Source organism: Zosterops lateralis, assembly GCF_965231275.1.
Source record: "Zosterops lateralis genome assembly, chromosome: 6".
NCBI lineage: Eukaryota > Metazoa > Chordata > Aves > Passeriformes > Zosteropidae > Zosterops > Zosterops lateralis.
The window spans coordinates 45,177,958-45,192,104 of record NC_139761.1 but is presented as its reverse complement, the minus strand read 5'-3'; the positions used below and the strand labels follow the sequence as shown (position 1 = coordinate 45,192,104).

The 14,147-nt window shown below is 52.1% G+C and overlaps 1 protein-coding gene and 1 pseudogene across 3 annotated transcripts; one reads left to right on the top strand and one right to left on the bottom strand.

Annotated features, from left to right (window-relative positions):
• The first annotated feature begins 221 nt into the window (after window positions 1-221).
• On the top strand, window positions 222-3,966 carry IRF7 (interferon regulatory factor 7). Of its 2 annotated transcripts, XM_083862667.1 has the most exons (11): window positions 222-283; window positions 359-521; window positions 749-911; window positions 993-1,075; window positions 1,234-1,279; window positions 1,386-1,487; window positions 1,562-1,759; window positions 1,888-2,013; window positions 2,150-2,527; window positions 2,688-2,806; window positions 3,504-3,963. In XM_083862667.1, exons 1-11 carry the CDS (start codon window positions 261-263, stop codon window positions 3,648-3,650), a joined length of 1,548 nt encoding a protein of 515 aa, XP_083718793.1. In that variant the 5' UTR covers window positions 222-260; the 3' UTR covers window positions 3,651-3,963. The 2 variants fall into 2 exon arrangements, with proteins under 2 accessions (XP_083718793.1, XP_083718792.1); XM_083862666.1 differs by having other exon boundaries at window positions 749-1,075; window positions 3,504-3,966.
• Window positions 3,967-4,372: 406 nt separating this feature from the next.
• LOC310910218 (malignant fibrous histiocytoma-amplified sequence 1 homolog) lies at window positions 4,373-11,830 on the bottom strand (annotated as a pseudogene). Its single transcript has 9 exons — window positions 10,921-11,830; window positions 10,042-10,330; window positions 9,474-9,624; window positions 7,745-7,950; window positions 7,161-7,644; window positions 5,834-5,991; window positions 5,177-5,334; window positions 4,662-4,732; window positions 4,373-4,561 (listed from the first exon to the last, which is right to left on the bottom strand). The product of its transcript is annotated as a malignant fibrous histiocytoma-amplified sequence 1 homolog (transcript).
• Between the last annotated feature and the right edge of the window lie 2,317 nt (window positions 11,831-14,147).

Sequence of the window (14,147 nt, the reverse complement as noted above, 5' to 3'; positions counted from 1 at the left end):
ATCATGACATTATTTATTTTAGAATTTATTTAAATTATTGATATTCCGGGGAGGCGGTGCTGGGGCTGCGCAGCGGCATCCCCGGGGCCGGAGCATCCCCGGCCACTCCCGGGAGCGGCGACACTTTCACTTTCGGAAGGGACACGTGATTTCCAGGAAAACGAGAGAGGAGAATAAAGGATCGGGCAGGGCGCGACCGCCTCCCGCGCCCGAGTCCTCGCCCGGCACGGCACGGCACAGGGCTCTGCGGGGCCGGCACCATGGCAGCGCCTGACAAGGAGGGGTAAGGGCGCCCAGACCCCCGGGTCACCCTCTGCGGGTGGCCCCGGCTCCCCCGGTGACGCTCTGGCCCCCGCAGGGAAGCCCAGAAGCTGCGGTTCGGACAGTGGCTGCTGAACGCCATCAACAGCGGGAGGTACCCGGGGCTGCGCTGGATCGACCCTGCCCGCGGCATCTTCCGCGTCCCCTGGAAGCACAACGCCAGGAAGGACATCACCAGCAGCGACGTGGAGGTCTTCCAGGTGGGTGGGATGAGGGTCACCGGCAGCCAGGTGGAGATCCTCAAGGTGGGCGGGGTGGGGGTCGCCAGCAGCGGCCTCAGGGTCTTCAAGCTGTGTGGGATAGGATGACCAGCAGCAAGCTGAGGTCTTCAATGTGGGATCTGGGAAGGTGGGGGAAGACCAGTCATCCCTGGAAACCTCCATGCTGATGGAGCCAGGGACCCCATCTCACCTCCCTGCACCCCCAGGCCTGGGCAAGGATCAGTGGGAGGTATGAGGAAGGCTCTGAGGACCCGGCCAAGTGGAAGACCAACTTCCGCTGTGCCCTGAGGAGCACCCACATGTTCAAGCTGGAAGAGGACAATTCCAAGCATGGTGATGACCCCCACAAGGTCTTCTCTGTTGTCTCAGGTGAGCCTTGCCCCATGGAGGGGCTGTGTTGGGTGCAGTGGGCAATCTCAGGACCTCCCATTCTTGGTGCTCTCCTTTCAGCCAACTTCCACCACAGCAAGGAGGGAGATTCCAGCATCCCAAACCCTGTGGTGGACCAGCAGGCAGCACAACAGCAGCTGCAGGTAGCTGGGTGGGCACAGCAGGCTAGGGGTTTGCCTGTTGCCACTCCACAAGCATTGCTCCCAAGCCGCAGCCCAGCACCTGGCCAAAATGTGGGCTGGGGAAGGCTGCGTGCCTTGGCAACCACAGCAGTAAGATCTCATTCTCCTTCCCTTTCCAGCTGGAGCTCCACCCCCAAGAAATGGCCTCAGCAATTGCTGTCTCAGGTAAGCACTAGTCCTACATTTTTTTGTGGGGGGGGAGGACACCCACTTGGTTCAGCTGGGGCCAATTTTGTGGCTGTGAGACATCCTACCCTGTGCTTTCCCTTAGGAAGCACCGACTCCACACAGCTCAAAATTCTGGAGGAGCTGCTGCAGCAGTGTGACATCTCTCCCGACCTTGGCTCGCTGGACCCATCCTGGGTGCCCGCAGGTGAGACCAGCTCTGCTCATGGGGTGCAGGGTTGGTGACTTGCCTGTGTGAGTGACGCCAGCACCTTCCCACAGGTGGTTTCCCTGCAGGGGACACTCCCCAGCAGGACTCGCTGCTCCAGCCTCAGCAGGACACACTGCACCAGGCTTATGTGGACGCCAGCCAAAACGGCTGCTTCCCTCCCACGACATTTCCAGAGTGGGTGCCCACGGTGGAGCAGCCTCCCTTGGACACCTACCAACCAACGGGCCTCCTGCCACCTGAGGACACAGGTGGGTGCCGTGGGGCAGGATCTGGGAATGCCATAATGGGGTGGGAAGGGGCCAGGGTGGTGCCATAGCAGCCCCCAACCCGCCGTGTCTGGAATGGTGATGCCGATGCCACTTGTGTCCCGCTGCAGGGGCCATGCCAGCGCCGTGCCACCTGATGGAGGGCACGGTCCCCGTGCAGTACGGAGCAGAGGCTGCGCTGTTCGTGCCTGCCCCCAGCCCTGTGCTACAGCCACGGTTGTTGCTGGATAACACAGGTGAGGGTTGTTCATTAGTGATAGCTATAAATTATTATTATTACAATTATTAACAGCAAATCTGCTTGGGGAGTGCTTTGGGGAGGGGGAACATTTCGGTTTGGAGGATGTGGCTGCTGATCACTTCCTGGTGCAGATGGCATCGTCTCCATCCTGGATGTCACCATCTACTACCGGGGGAGGGAGTTCCACCGGGAGGTGGTTGGCAGCAGCTGCTGCCTGCTGACCTACCAGCCCCCCAGTCTGGAGGCCCCGTGCCCCTGGCACGTGGTGCACTTCCCCAGCCCCGCCAGCGTGGCAGACGGCAAGCAGCGGCACATGACCGAGCAGCTGCTGGATGTCGCGGAGCTGCGGCTGGAGCAACGCGCCTACAAGGTCTTTGCCAGCCGCTGGAAGAAGTGCAGGGTCTTCTGGGCCTTGTCCCAGCAGCTCGAGGGGGTTGAGGAGCCCCCACCCAACCTGATCTGCCGGGACCAGGAAACGCCCATCTTTGACTTCAATGAGTTTTGCACAGGTGGGTAGGGGTGTCACATACTTCCCCGTGTGTTGTTTCCTGCCTGGCCTGGTTTGGGGCTCATGGGAGCCAGCCCCAGGATGTTACAGGCATTGAAACCCTCCCAGCCCCTCTGTTCCCCCAGGCTCACCCCAAAACTGAGCCCTGTTTTGCCTCACAGAGCTGAGGGACTTCCGCAACGGCCAAAGGCGGCGATCCCCTGACTTCACCATCTACCTCTGCTTTGGGCAGGCCTTCTCCAAGGACAAGCCTAAGGAGTCCAAGCTCATCCTGGTCAAGGTGCAGTAGCAAAAACCCACTACTATCCCACTGCTGCCCAGGGAAGGGGAGAGATTCATGGAGGCCAGGGGAGTTGGGATTCTGGGTGGCTGAGGAGGGGGATCCTCAAGTCAAGTTGGGTGGGAGATGGAGGGTCTCGGTGCCTGAAGGGGACCTTTGGCTACTGAGGCAGGTGAGATTCTGGGTGCCCAGGGATGGGGACTCCAAGGTGATGGAGAGGTTATGGAGTTTCCTCAGGGACTGGGCAGGGGGAGCCTCAGGGGCCAGGGGAGGTGAGTGCTTGGGTGCCCAAGAAGGGAGGCAGTCAGTGTGCAGTGGAGATGGGAATTTGGGAGCCCTCGGGATCTGGGGCAGATGGACATTTGGATATCTAAGGAGGGAGTACCTTGGGGAGTGAGAGAGGTGGGGGAATTTAGTGACAGGGAGGAGTACCACTGGAGGCATGTGGGGCTCCATGACCAGGGAGGGAACCCTTGGGGACCAGGCAAAACATGGGGTGAGGGTGGGTCAGAGGACACTCAACATCTGGGTGGGATGGTGTGGAAGGCAGCTGCCCAAGGACAGGGTCTCTCAGAGGTTGGGGGAGACAAAGGGTGTCCCAGACATCTCCTTCTTACACTCCAGGAGGACAGGGCCATGCAGGCTGTTGCAGCCATATCAGGCAGCTGCCCCTAACCCCGATGTTTTGTTGCTGCAGCTGGTGCCCAAATTCTGTGAGTACTACTACGAGCAGGTGCTGCAGGAGGGAGCCTCCTCCCTGGACAGCCACTCCATCAGCCTGCAGCTCTCCAACTCCTTTGACCTCATGGAGCTCATTGAGCAGTACAACATGCAGCTGGGCTGACTCCCACCTGCCCTGCTCCTGTGGCCCTGGCACAGACAGCAGGACCACTGGGGATCCCAGGCTCTGCAAACCAGCACCCCCCAACCGAAGCACAGCTTCACTGACCAATCCTGGGGCTCACACATTGCTTTTCGCCTCTGGCAGCTTCTAGTGTATGTTTTAGTGGAGTGGGTAATTTACAGATTTATTTTCTTAATTTTTCCAAGTTAAAATATATATGTAAAGAAATGTAGTTGTGTCTTGCTGCTGTTGCCTGGGTATCTACCTCTGCTATCAGTCTGAAATCTTCACCACCCTCTTCTACCCCCAAAACCACAGGGGTCCATGCCTAACCTTGTCTCAGCAACATCCCTGCTGGCAGGGGCAGGCTGGTATCAGCTTTATCAGTGCCTTCTTCTCCTTAAATTTGAGTAGATGAAATTACTCCCCAGTGTGAAGGGATGCATTTATCAGTGCATTTATTTCCATGCATTAAGGCTACAAACATGACTTACAAGCAGAATGTGTTGAGGACAGCTTGGCTTAGGCTAAACAAAAGTAATTCTTTGTTGAGCACTGGCCCAGAGTTACTCCCTGGAGATGTTCTGGAAAAATAAGGCAGTAACTACAACATGAAACAGCAGACCTCCAGCTCAGAGGTGCGGAGGGGGCGGTACCTCAGGGAGGAGTGTGGAAACCAGAGGGCTGCCTGAAGATGGGGTGTGCCCTCCCCAGGCTGCAAGCAACTGCACCCCCTCATTTCAGGAGCCTGACCATGACTGTTGGTCCCTGGGCAAGGGGAGGCAGCAGTGTCCTTACCTGCCTGGTCACCTGGATGCTGCTCAAAGGTGGCTCAAAGGTGGTGGTCCCATAGCCCATCATGTAATAGTGAGCAGAGGGCTGTGCTGGGGGCTCCTCCAGTGGCCTGGGTACTGTGGGAATGGGACACCCTTAGCATCTCAGCTCCACAAAACTCTCAGCCCTCTTTCCCCTGAGCACAGCTGTGGCACAAACTCGGGACACTGGGCTCACCTTAAGGTAGGAGCGGCTCTGCACCAGAATGGTGCCCACACATCCTGCAGGTTTTAACTTCTTCCTTTATCCTGAGGAGGAAAAAGTCCAGGAAAGAAGGAGCAGGAGCTGCCCTCAGCACTTCCTATGGAATATGATGCAAAGGCAATGGAAGAGGCTTGCTCTTCCCACCCTGACCTGAGGTTAGTGGAACAGTCGCTGCACTCCCAGGTGCCTGAGCACCTTCAGCTCTTCATGAAACAGGGACATGTGGGCAAGAGTCCAGAGGGAACATTATGTGCCTGAGCCTCAGAGTCTCAGCTTCTTCACCTTTTCCTCCATGTTCCAATTTCCCACACCAGTAAGTGCTAACGCCACATGGCACACAAGCTGCTATGATCAGGAGAAGGCACTGTAGTGCCTGGTGAGTTTTGTGACTGATTTCACATGGCTTTAGAAGCTGCCCAGCCACACCAGCATTGCAGCAGTGACTACCCGGGTCCTGCCCTTCCCTGGAGGGCACAGTGTGTATGGACAGGGCAACTTTGCCATCTGTGTCCAGCCAGGGGAACTCCACGGGACAGCCAGATGTTCGGCAGGGAGTCTTCACACACATGCAGCCCTGGCTATTCCTCAGCAAGCTTCTGGATGATGAACACAACTGCCACAAGGAACTCCCAGGCAAACTGGAACCCTTCCAGGCAAAAGGAAAATCTCTTGCTTTCTTACAGCCCCCAGCCACAGCAGCCCAGGAGATTCTGTTGTGACCCATGTATCACTTCCAGCCCACAAACTCAACTGTTAGACAACTCCATTTCTCCAGTTAACCAAACCTCCACAAGGAATTTAATGGTATGTTGGAAGAGCTCCCCAACTTGGGTGGCCCTTTTGCTTGTCACTTGAAGACCCAGCCTTAGACTGTACTCTGCTGGGGCCTTCTGGGGAAGGACAACCCATTTGCTCCATGACAAGAATGAAAACTTGACTTTCCAATTTCATGTGATACCTCTAGAGGAGTCCTGAACAGAGTTGCATGGAGAAAGGGGAAAACCTTTAAGTGGACTGCTGGTGGACCCAGGCCAGACTAGGACATGTGGCAGAGGCTTCTTGGGACACTTCTCATAGGGCTGGAGGTGGCAGGAGCAGAGCTAAGGAGAGACATGGGGTTGGGAGTCATAAAATATGGATCTTACCTGTCCTTGCTGATGGCTTCCTGCAGCAGAGCTCCAGGTAGGTGTAGGCCCTCTGGTTATTCTCTTTGATCAGCAGAGGTTTGCCATTGCATACAAGCAGGCAGGTCACCTTGGCCACTCAGTGAGTGGAATAGAAGGAGCAAGCTTTCACCAGGAATCTGCAAGGAGATTGCCCATGGCTTTCACCACTTTTCTCCTAGCTTATTCCTGATGCTGTGAGAAGGCATGGCACCAGAGGGACTTGAAAATATGAACAAAGTTACAGTAAGAACAGACACCAAATGAGGACCTTCCCCTATTTAAAACTCAAGCAGCAGGAGCAGCCTCTTAAACTAAGAGATCCTTCCAGAGTTGGCCATCTTGTCCTGGTCTTGTCTGGGATGGAGTTAATTTTCTTCCTAGTAGTTGGTACAGTGCCGTGCTTTGGCTTTAGGATGAGAGTGATGTGGATAACAAACTGATGTTTTAGTTGCTGCTGAGAAGGGCTTACATCAAGTCAAGGATTTTTCAGGTTCTCAGGCTGCCCTACCAGTGAAGGGATTGGGAGTGCTGGCAGTGCTGGGAGGGGACAGCCAGGACAGCTGACCCCAAATGACCAAAGGGTTATCCCATACCCAGTGGCATCACGTTCAGCATATAAACCCAGGGGAGAGCTGGTTGGGGGGACCTTTGCTTGGGAACAGGCTGGGCATGAGTTAGTTAGTGCTGAGCAATTGTTTTTTATTTGTACCACCAGTTCCTCTTGGGTTTTATTTCTCTCTTTGCTAATTTCCTTTTCATTACAATATAATTATTGCTATTACTGTTATTATAATTTATTTCAACTATTAAACTGTCTTTATCTCAACCTATGAGTTTTCTCACTTTTCTGATTCTCTCCCCAATACAGCTAGGGGAGTGAACGAGTGGCTCTGTGGTGTCTGGTTGCTGGTTGGGGTTTAACCACAACACCATCAGATAAAACTCTAGACACAAGTCCAGAAAACCAGGATAAGTTCTAAAAACAGTTCCAACACCCATGGAAACTCGAACATTCTAGGGTGAGACTGTGAGACCTCTGCCTGCCTGGATGGGCACCAATTAGCCAAACTCCTCCCAGATGAAAGGTGAACCAGGAGCGTGGCCTTTGCTCACATCCAGGCAGTGAACATCACAAGGGGTTCACCCAGGGCCCCACACCTGTGTGGCACCCTGGCATCTTGACTGCCAGCCTCAGGCCCCAGCAGATACAGTATCCACAGCCAAGGGCTTGCTGAGACTCATCCTGGCACTGGACTGAGCAAATTCAATCCCACAACGTCACTGATGGCCAGAAACCAGTGCTTACCCCTGGAAGAAGCCCTCAGGTATTTCGGGTGAGAAGCAAGCACAGATGTGGAGGTCCTCGGGGTGATCTCCCCACACCTCAGACACTTCCTCTGTCTGGTTCAGATAGGTTGGGAACAAGTACCAGGACTTGTCTTGGCTCCGTGTTGTCTCCCACAGCTTCCCAGGCACAAACTCCCTGGCCTGCAGGTTGGGTGCTTCAGTGTGTTCACCTCCAGGCAGAGCTCAAAGTGCTCCAGGAGGCTGAAGAGCTTCTCTCTCCCTCTGTGAGGCCTGTGTCCCATGATTTCCTCAAAGACATCCCACATGCCTTCTGAACAGAGCTGGTGCCTCACCAAGGCACGCAGAGCCTGGTGGCACAGTGTTGCCTTTGACCTGAAGGTCCACACCCAGCTGGCTCTGGCTCTGATGGTGGCACGTTTCCTGATCAGTGTCTCCATGGAGATGCTCTGGAGCTGCCGGATGAGGTGGTGCTGCACCAGGAGCTGCATGGGAAGGGAAGGAGAGATGAGGCAGCAGTGAGAGGAGCCCAACAAAGCTATAGAACTTGGGTTCTACAGAGATGGTCCTGATCCCCACACTGACCTTGAACATTGTTATTAAAAATGTAGGCTGGGGAAAGATGGTACTTTCCAAGTGCTTGATTTCCTCATACCACACGACGAGCCCGATGCGGTGGAGGTACTGCAGGATGTCCTGGATGCTGGCCAGGTGCTTGCCCTGAAGAATTTGCTGAGTAGGTACTGGAGGTCCATCATACCTAAAGGGAGATGCAGGACCTCAGCATGCATCTGTCAGACACAGCATTCCCAGGCAGATGCTTCAGAGAACCAACAAACACCAGCAGTATCCCACGTCACCAATACCATCCCTGGGGAAGTAGCTGAGAGAAGAGTGATGCTTGGTGACTGTGACCAAAAATGTTCTGCCTCTCCTCAGCTGTCCAGTTTCCACCCTGAAGCTCTCACAGCCCTGCCTTTCTCAGCAGTGGCAACAGCCTGCCAAGACTTTCTGAAAAATGAGGCTAATTCTGTGTGTGTGTGTGTGTGGGTCATTATTATTTGAGGAAGCAGGTTTGTTTCCAGACAGAAAACCTCAGATTGGCAGTTAAACCTCAGACTGTCATTCAGCAATGCAGAGAGACAGGCAACAAAATCTGGCTTATCTCCACATTTGCTCCTCATTGTCTAATCCTACAGTGGCCAGAGATGTCACTGGGAATTGGTGGTGTTCATACCTGCTTTAGGTATATAAGCAAGGAGCTGGAGCTGCCTGCTAGTCACAGGACAGACTGAAAAAGGGTCTAGGGAAGGGTAGGGGCCATTAAATAAAGATAGCAGGATGTAGATTTGAAAACCTGTTGCATTAAAGCTGTGGAGCTCCTTCCTGCAAGATGCTTTTAATTGCTTATACAAGGAAAAAGGGAGAAAGAAAAACATCACTTGGGAAGCAAGAAACCAATGTGGTCTGCTCAGCATTAACACTGCAAGGTCTTCAGCAGTGACCCCACTGCCACACAAACAGGGCCAGAAGATGCAGCAAGCACTGGAGAGCCCATCCCCAATTCAGGAAAGCACTGAGAGAGGCTGTCCCAGGCATGGTACAGAAGCTCCTCTCAGAAAGGCATGGCAGGGTCACAGAGCACTCACCATGGTCTGCCATCTTGTAGGAACATCCGTGGACAGCAGGGAGAAGGAACTCTGCAGACCTGAGATATTCTAGAAACACGTGGTTTTATTGCAAGGGTCGTGGGTAAAGAGGGCCTGTTTTCAGCCACCAGCCTTGGCTAAAGAGATGCCCCAAAGAGAGAGGGAGAGAGAGAGGGTATGAGGTAAGAGAGGTAAAAGAGCTAAGAGGGGTAAGAGGGGTAAGAGAGGAAAGAGCAAGAGAGAGAGGTAAGAGTGTGAGGATCTTGTTACAATACATTATATCTCCTTTTGTGTTGAATATTCTAATTTACAGTGATCAACCGGTGCAAGATACAAAACCTACAGACTTTGCATGCAGCCTATGAGAACTACTATATTACCATATCATCCTATATTCTAAACTCTAAAGACTACTTTTCTTATCTACTTTTTCCCTGATGCCTTGGCAGGGTGGAGAGGGGCCGCATTCTTGGGTCCTTTTGTTTTATGTCCTTCAACCTATCTCCAGCTAATCACTGTCTTCCTGCCTGCCATGGTCACATCTCAAAGCTGGCCTTCATTTCTATTTCACTCACAGGTTTTACATCCCCAGTATTTCTTACCAGGCAATCATATCTGCAAGCCCTTCCTGTCCCATATTACCCAACACCATCTCTGTGCAATACCTGTGCAATATCCACGATGCCTGTAAACAGGCAGCAGCACTTGGACAACCTCAGGGGAGAGCTCCTCAGTCTTCACATGCTTCAAAATAGTGGCCTTGAGCTTTTTGATGTCACGGTGATCCGTGCAGTTGACACCAACAAAGTTTAAGGTCTGGAAAAGAGGAAACACACACCTGACAAAAACATATCCAGAGGAGTTTTCTAGCCTGTGAGGTAAAGCAAGGACCTACTGCCCATGAGGTCACCCAGGCTAAGACACACCACTGGCTTAGCTTCAGAGGGCATTCCTTCACACCTCTGTTCTGTGGCAGCTCCTGAAAATCACTTGCTGATGGTAAATGATCCCTCACAGTCCTCCTCAAGCATTTGCTACAAGCCACAGGAGGAGATGTCCATCACCCACCAGGGACAAGGCCCTTGGAGGTCACAGCCAGGGGTTGCCATGTCCACCCCAGCCTGGAGAGGGGCTGCAGTAGTGGCCTGATGCATTAGCACCAGGTCACACTGGGCTGCCAGAGACAGCAGGGTGACCTCAGCCAGCCAGAACCCATGATAATCTCAGTCCTATGGTTAATGGGCAGCTCTCCATCTCTTTCAGTGTCTCCCACTGGTCCACATAAAGCCTGGGCTCCTCACTGCCCTCCAGGTTGTTGATGAAGTGAACGAGGTTGCTTTTTCTCTGCCAGCATAGCTGTGATCCTGGCCATGATGTCATGTGTCTTTCTGCTCCCTCCTGCTCCTGGCAGCAGTCCACATGGGTTCCCACAGAAAGCACCACCAAGTTCAGGACTCACATGAACAAGTTGTTGATCCAGAAACCAAAGTGCTCCTTGAAAGTTTTGTTGTTAGTTTGGTACCTGGGACGGAGAAAAAGAAAATCCCCAATTCACATCTCACCGTCTGGCTCTCCAGCCAGCTTCACCAGTACAGGCCTAACCACACACTCTGTGCTGCCCCAGGAGCTCACTGGACAAGAGCCCAGATCTCAGAAGCTGATGTGGGCTGTATTCAAGCTCATCCTTCAGCTCCCCATCCTTAAGCTATGAGGTGTAGCAGAGTCATACCCAGCTGTGGATAAGAGCTTCCCTCTGTAGCACCAAACCCAAGCCTGATGCTCCCTTCATGTTCAGGGAACACCACAGGATACAGGAGGGATCTCAGGGATTTGCTTCTTGCAGAAATCAAGTCCATTTAGATGGGGTTCTGTTGTCATGTAGGGAGTTGATGCTTATTCAACCGTCCCAAATAGAGGCCTTTGGCAAGGCGATGACAGAGCTGGTGGATTAAAAGGTTGATCTGCAAAACAGGGGAGAGCTGGTATGCCAATGGTGAGAAGACCAGTCCTCAAGGTCCAATGGAAATGGTGGAATTTGTGCACTGCAAAGTTTCCTGAGCTCCTTTTTAGTTTCCTCACTGTACCGGTAATACAAATCAACTCAATACTCACATGTGAAGATGGATGACAAGTGCTAGTGGGGTGATGAACACACAGTGAGTCATGTAGTATTCCAGCAGGCCAGCAAAGTCCCAGAAGAGAAATGTGAAGTCCTTAATCCAGAACTCACTGATCTTTGTCCCAGCTGTTTGCTCTTCCTTGGGCACCAGCTTGGATTGCCCTTGCTTCAGGCTTCTGCAGATGGTGGACTACCCCACCAGTGAGGCCCCAGGAACATGGCCTTGACCCTCTTGTCCTCCTGCCCCAAACCATGCTGAAGTTGGTTGAAGTAATTCTGGATCTGCTGAATGCCACCAGCACACATTTCACTGGGTGGCTGGTGAAGGGCATTAATCTGCACACAGAACTCCATTAAGTGTGCCAGCTGCAGGACAGGCTGCACAGGTTGAACAGGTTGTTGGAGATGTTGAGGTACTGGAGGCTGTGTCAACAAGCTGGCAGGTCCCTGGGGAGGGCACAGACATGGTTGTTGTTCAGCCACAGGTGTTTAAGCCTGAGGAGATGGAAGAAAACCCTCTCTGGGATGATCCAGATTTGATTCTGATTTAGCTCAAGCCTCTCCAGAACAGACCAAGCTCTGGATTTCATTGGGAAAGTCCATAAACTTATTCTTGCACAGTATCAGCTTATTGAGGTTGCAAAGCTTAGAAATGTCAGTGATGCTCCTGAGCTTGTTCCTGTCAAGGTCAAGGCTCTCCAGCATGGAACTGCTCAGGACTGTGGGAAGGAACACATGCAGCCTCTGGGTGGAGAGATTCACTTCATGCATTCTGTCCTGCTCCTGAGCTGGACACACAGGACAGAGAAGATGGCTACAAGAGACTTTGACCCTTTGGAATTGCAGACCTTTTTTTTTTTTTTTTTTTTAAATGACTTCGGGATAATTTTGGCCAGCATGGAAAGGCAGACGAGCTGGTTGAACAGTACAACCACAAATACTGTTTGAGGATCAAACAGCGCCTGTGTCCTCTGCAGAGAGAACTGAAGCTGAGGATCTTGGCTGGGACTGAAGATGCAGGAACAGTTCTCATCAGACGTTGACCTGTGCCCAAGTGTCACATCAACAGATTTGCTCTCATGCTTTGAGCCGTGCAAGAGCTCCAGACACAGATGCATCTACCCCAAAACTGGGAGTTTCCTAACCCCAGCAGTGGGCTGCAGGGGCAGAGCTGATGTCAGGACAGCTGCTCCCCAAATAACTCGGCCAGCCCACACGCAGCTCTTGACCACAGCCAGGGGGGTGCACTGAGGCCAGGGCCAGTGAGTTCAGACACTTCCTCTTTCACATCCTCCCCCACCAGATGAAGCTGTGATTCCCTGCAGGGATGCTCCCAGCCCTGGGAGACTGGGGAAAGAACACAGGCACGGTGGGGTTCTCCAAAGGACAGGGCATGCAGGCAGGGCCTCAGTGATGGCTGAGAACCTCCCCAAACAGAGGGTGTTTAGAGAAGATAGATTTGCAGGTGAGGAGAGCATCAGCAGGATGGGAATCACACGATACCAGAGCAAAACATGGTTAAATTTGCTCTCCTCTCCCTTGTTTCACTTCCTCTCGTGATGCCAAGCACGGCATCCCCTTATGCAATGGACTCTGCTCAGGACTGACTCATCATTTCCCAGCATCACCATGGAAATGTGGGACATGCTCCAAATGCCCAGCCTCGCCCTCAGGAACAAGTCAAAGAACTCCCACTACCATTGAGCCAGAGCAGTGAAGAGCCAGGGCAGCTACTCCCAGGCTCTGGGCTGGGCCATGACCCTGCAGCCTGGCAGCAGCTGGATCCTCCAGGCGCTCACCTCCCCCTTTCGTTTCCTCCTCTTGTGTGGCTCCCGCCTCCTCGTCCTCTGCCAGGGAGCCCCATCCTCTCTTTCTCCATTCAACCTCAGAGCAACTCTCAAGAACCTGAGCCCCTCTGGCCAGATGGCAGGGCCAGGGTTATCTCCCAAAAGCAGTATTGGAGGTCACCCATGAGACAAACATGGTGGCAGAGTAGGTCCTGAGTCAAATTCCTGGTGCAGCATCCCTCCCTGCCAGTGCTGAATGAGTTTTGGCATCACCAGTCTTGCACAGGAATGAAAGGCCACTAAAAAGAGGTTATACTGTTACCAAACTACAGCATGTATTGAGTAAGTAAAATTTCTTTCCTTAAACAGGTAGCAGTATCTGATCTGAGAGGGTAAACCAGAAAGGGGAAAAAAAGTAAGCAAGTAGTATACATAGTATACTAGAAAAACTGTTTTCTGGAACATGCCAGCAGAGGCATTTTTAGGTATGTTTCTCATTGCCTTTCCAAGGAGGCAGCTTACAATTTGATAATTAAATTTCAATGGCAGACAGAATGAAAGAACCAGTATTCTTGCTCATGTAAATTCAGCAGAAAGCACATGCAGAAATCATAGTTTTCAGTCTCTGCACTCCTCAGGCAATGGCAAGTGCAGAGGTAACAAATTTAAAAGGCCTTACAGTGCAGGCATCTCTAATACACCCTGCAACAGGCTCTTATCTTTATTGCCAGTTCAAGGGTAACATTAAGCAAGAATTTAAAGCAGTGGAACAGCCTAAGGAATGGAACAGACTGATGCTGTCTTCCTGGTAAACAATGTAGTTGCGTCTATTATTTGGTCAAGCCTTTTTTTTTTCCACACTATCTACCCTTTTTCACTCTGTATACAGACAGGTTGTGGCAGAATTGCTCCTCTGAGCTATTTAGAGGTGTCCAATTTCCAGCCTAAGTGTATGCACTAGATCACATTCTCTCATTCTTGTGCCAATAGTGCCATTAAAATTCCTGAATTTTTAGTTTGTCGAGAAGTCTATCAGCAGTGTCTGTATTTACAACGCCACACCCATATTCCACAAATGTATTCTAGCTCCAAGTTTAGCTGGAAAATGATACCTTCTCTGCCAACGGCTCTCCTGCATTCAGTACTGTGTCTTCTCCAAAAATCTGCAAAGCAACTCCAAAGTTATCAGTTCCTTATCACCCATCTAGGCTGCACTTCCATAGAGGAAGCATACAGAACCAAGGAAGATTAACTCCAGAATGCTCAGGATTCATCCATAAACACTCATCTAGCACAGTGAGTGATGGGAGTGAAGCATTGTATCATTCCATACACTAGTGGTAATATAGGCTTGTTTTGTTTAAATACTGAAAACAAAAAACATCTCTCTAAACCAGTTCCCATGAAGGGAAAGCCAGTGTCTGAGTTGTAAC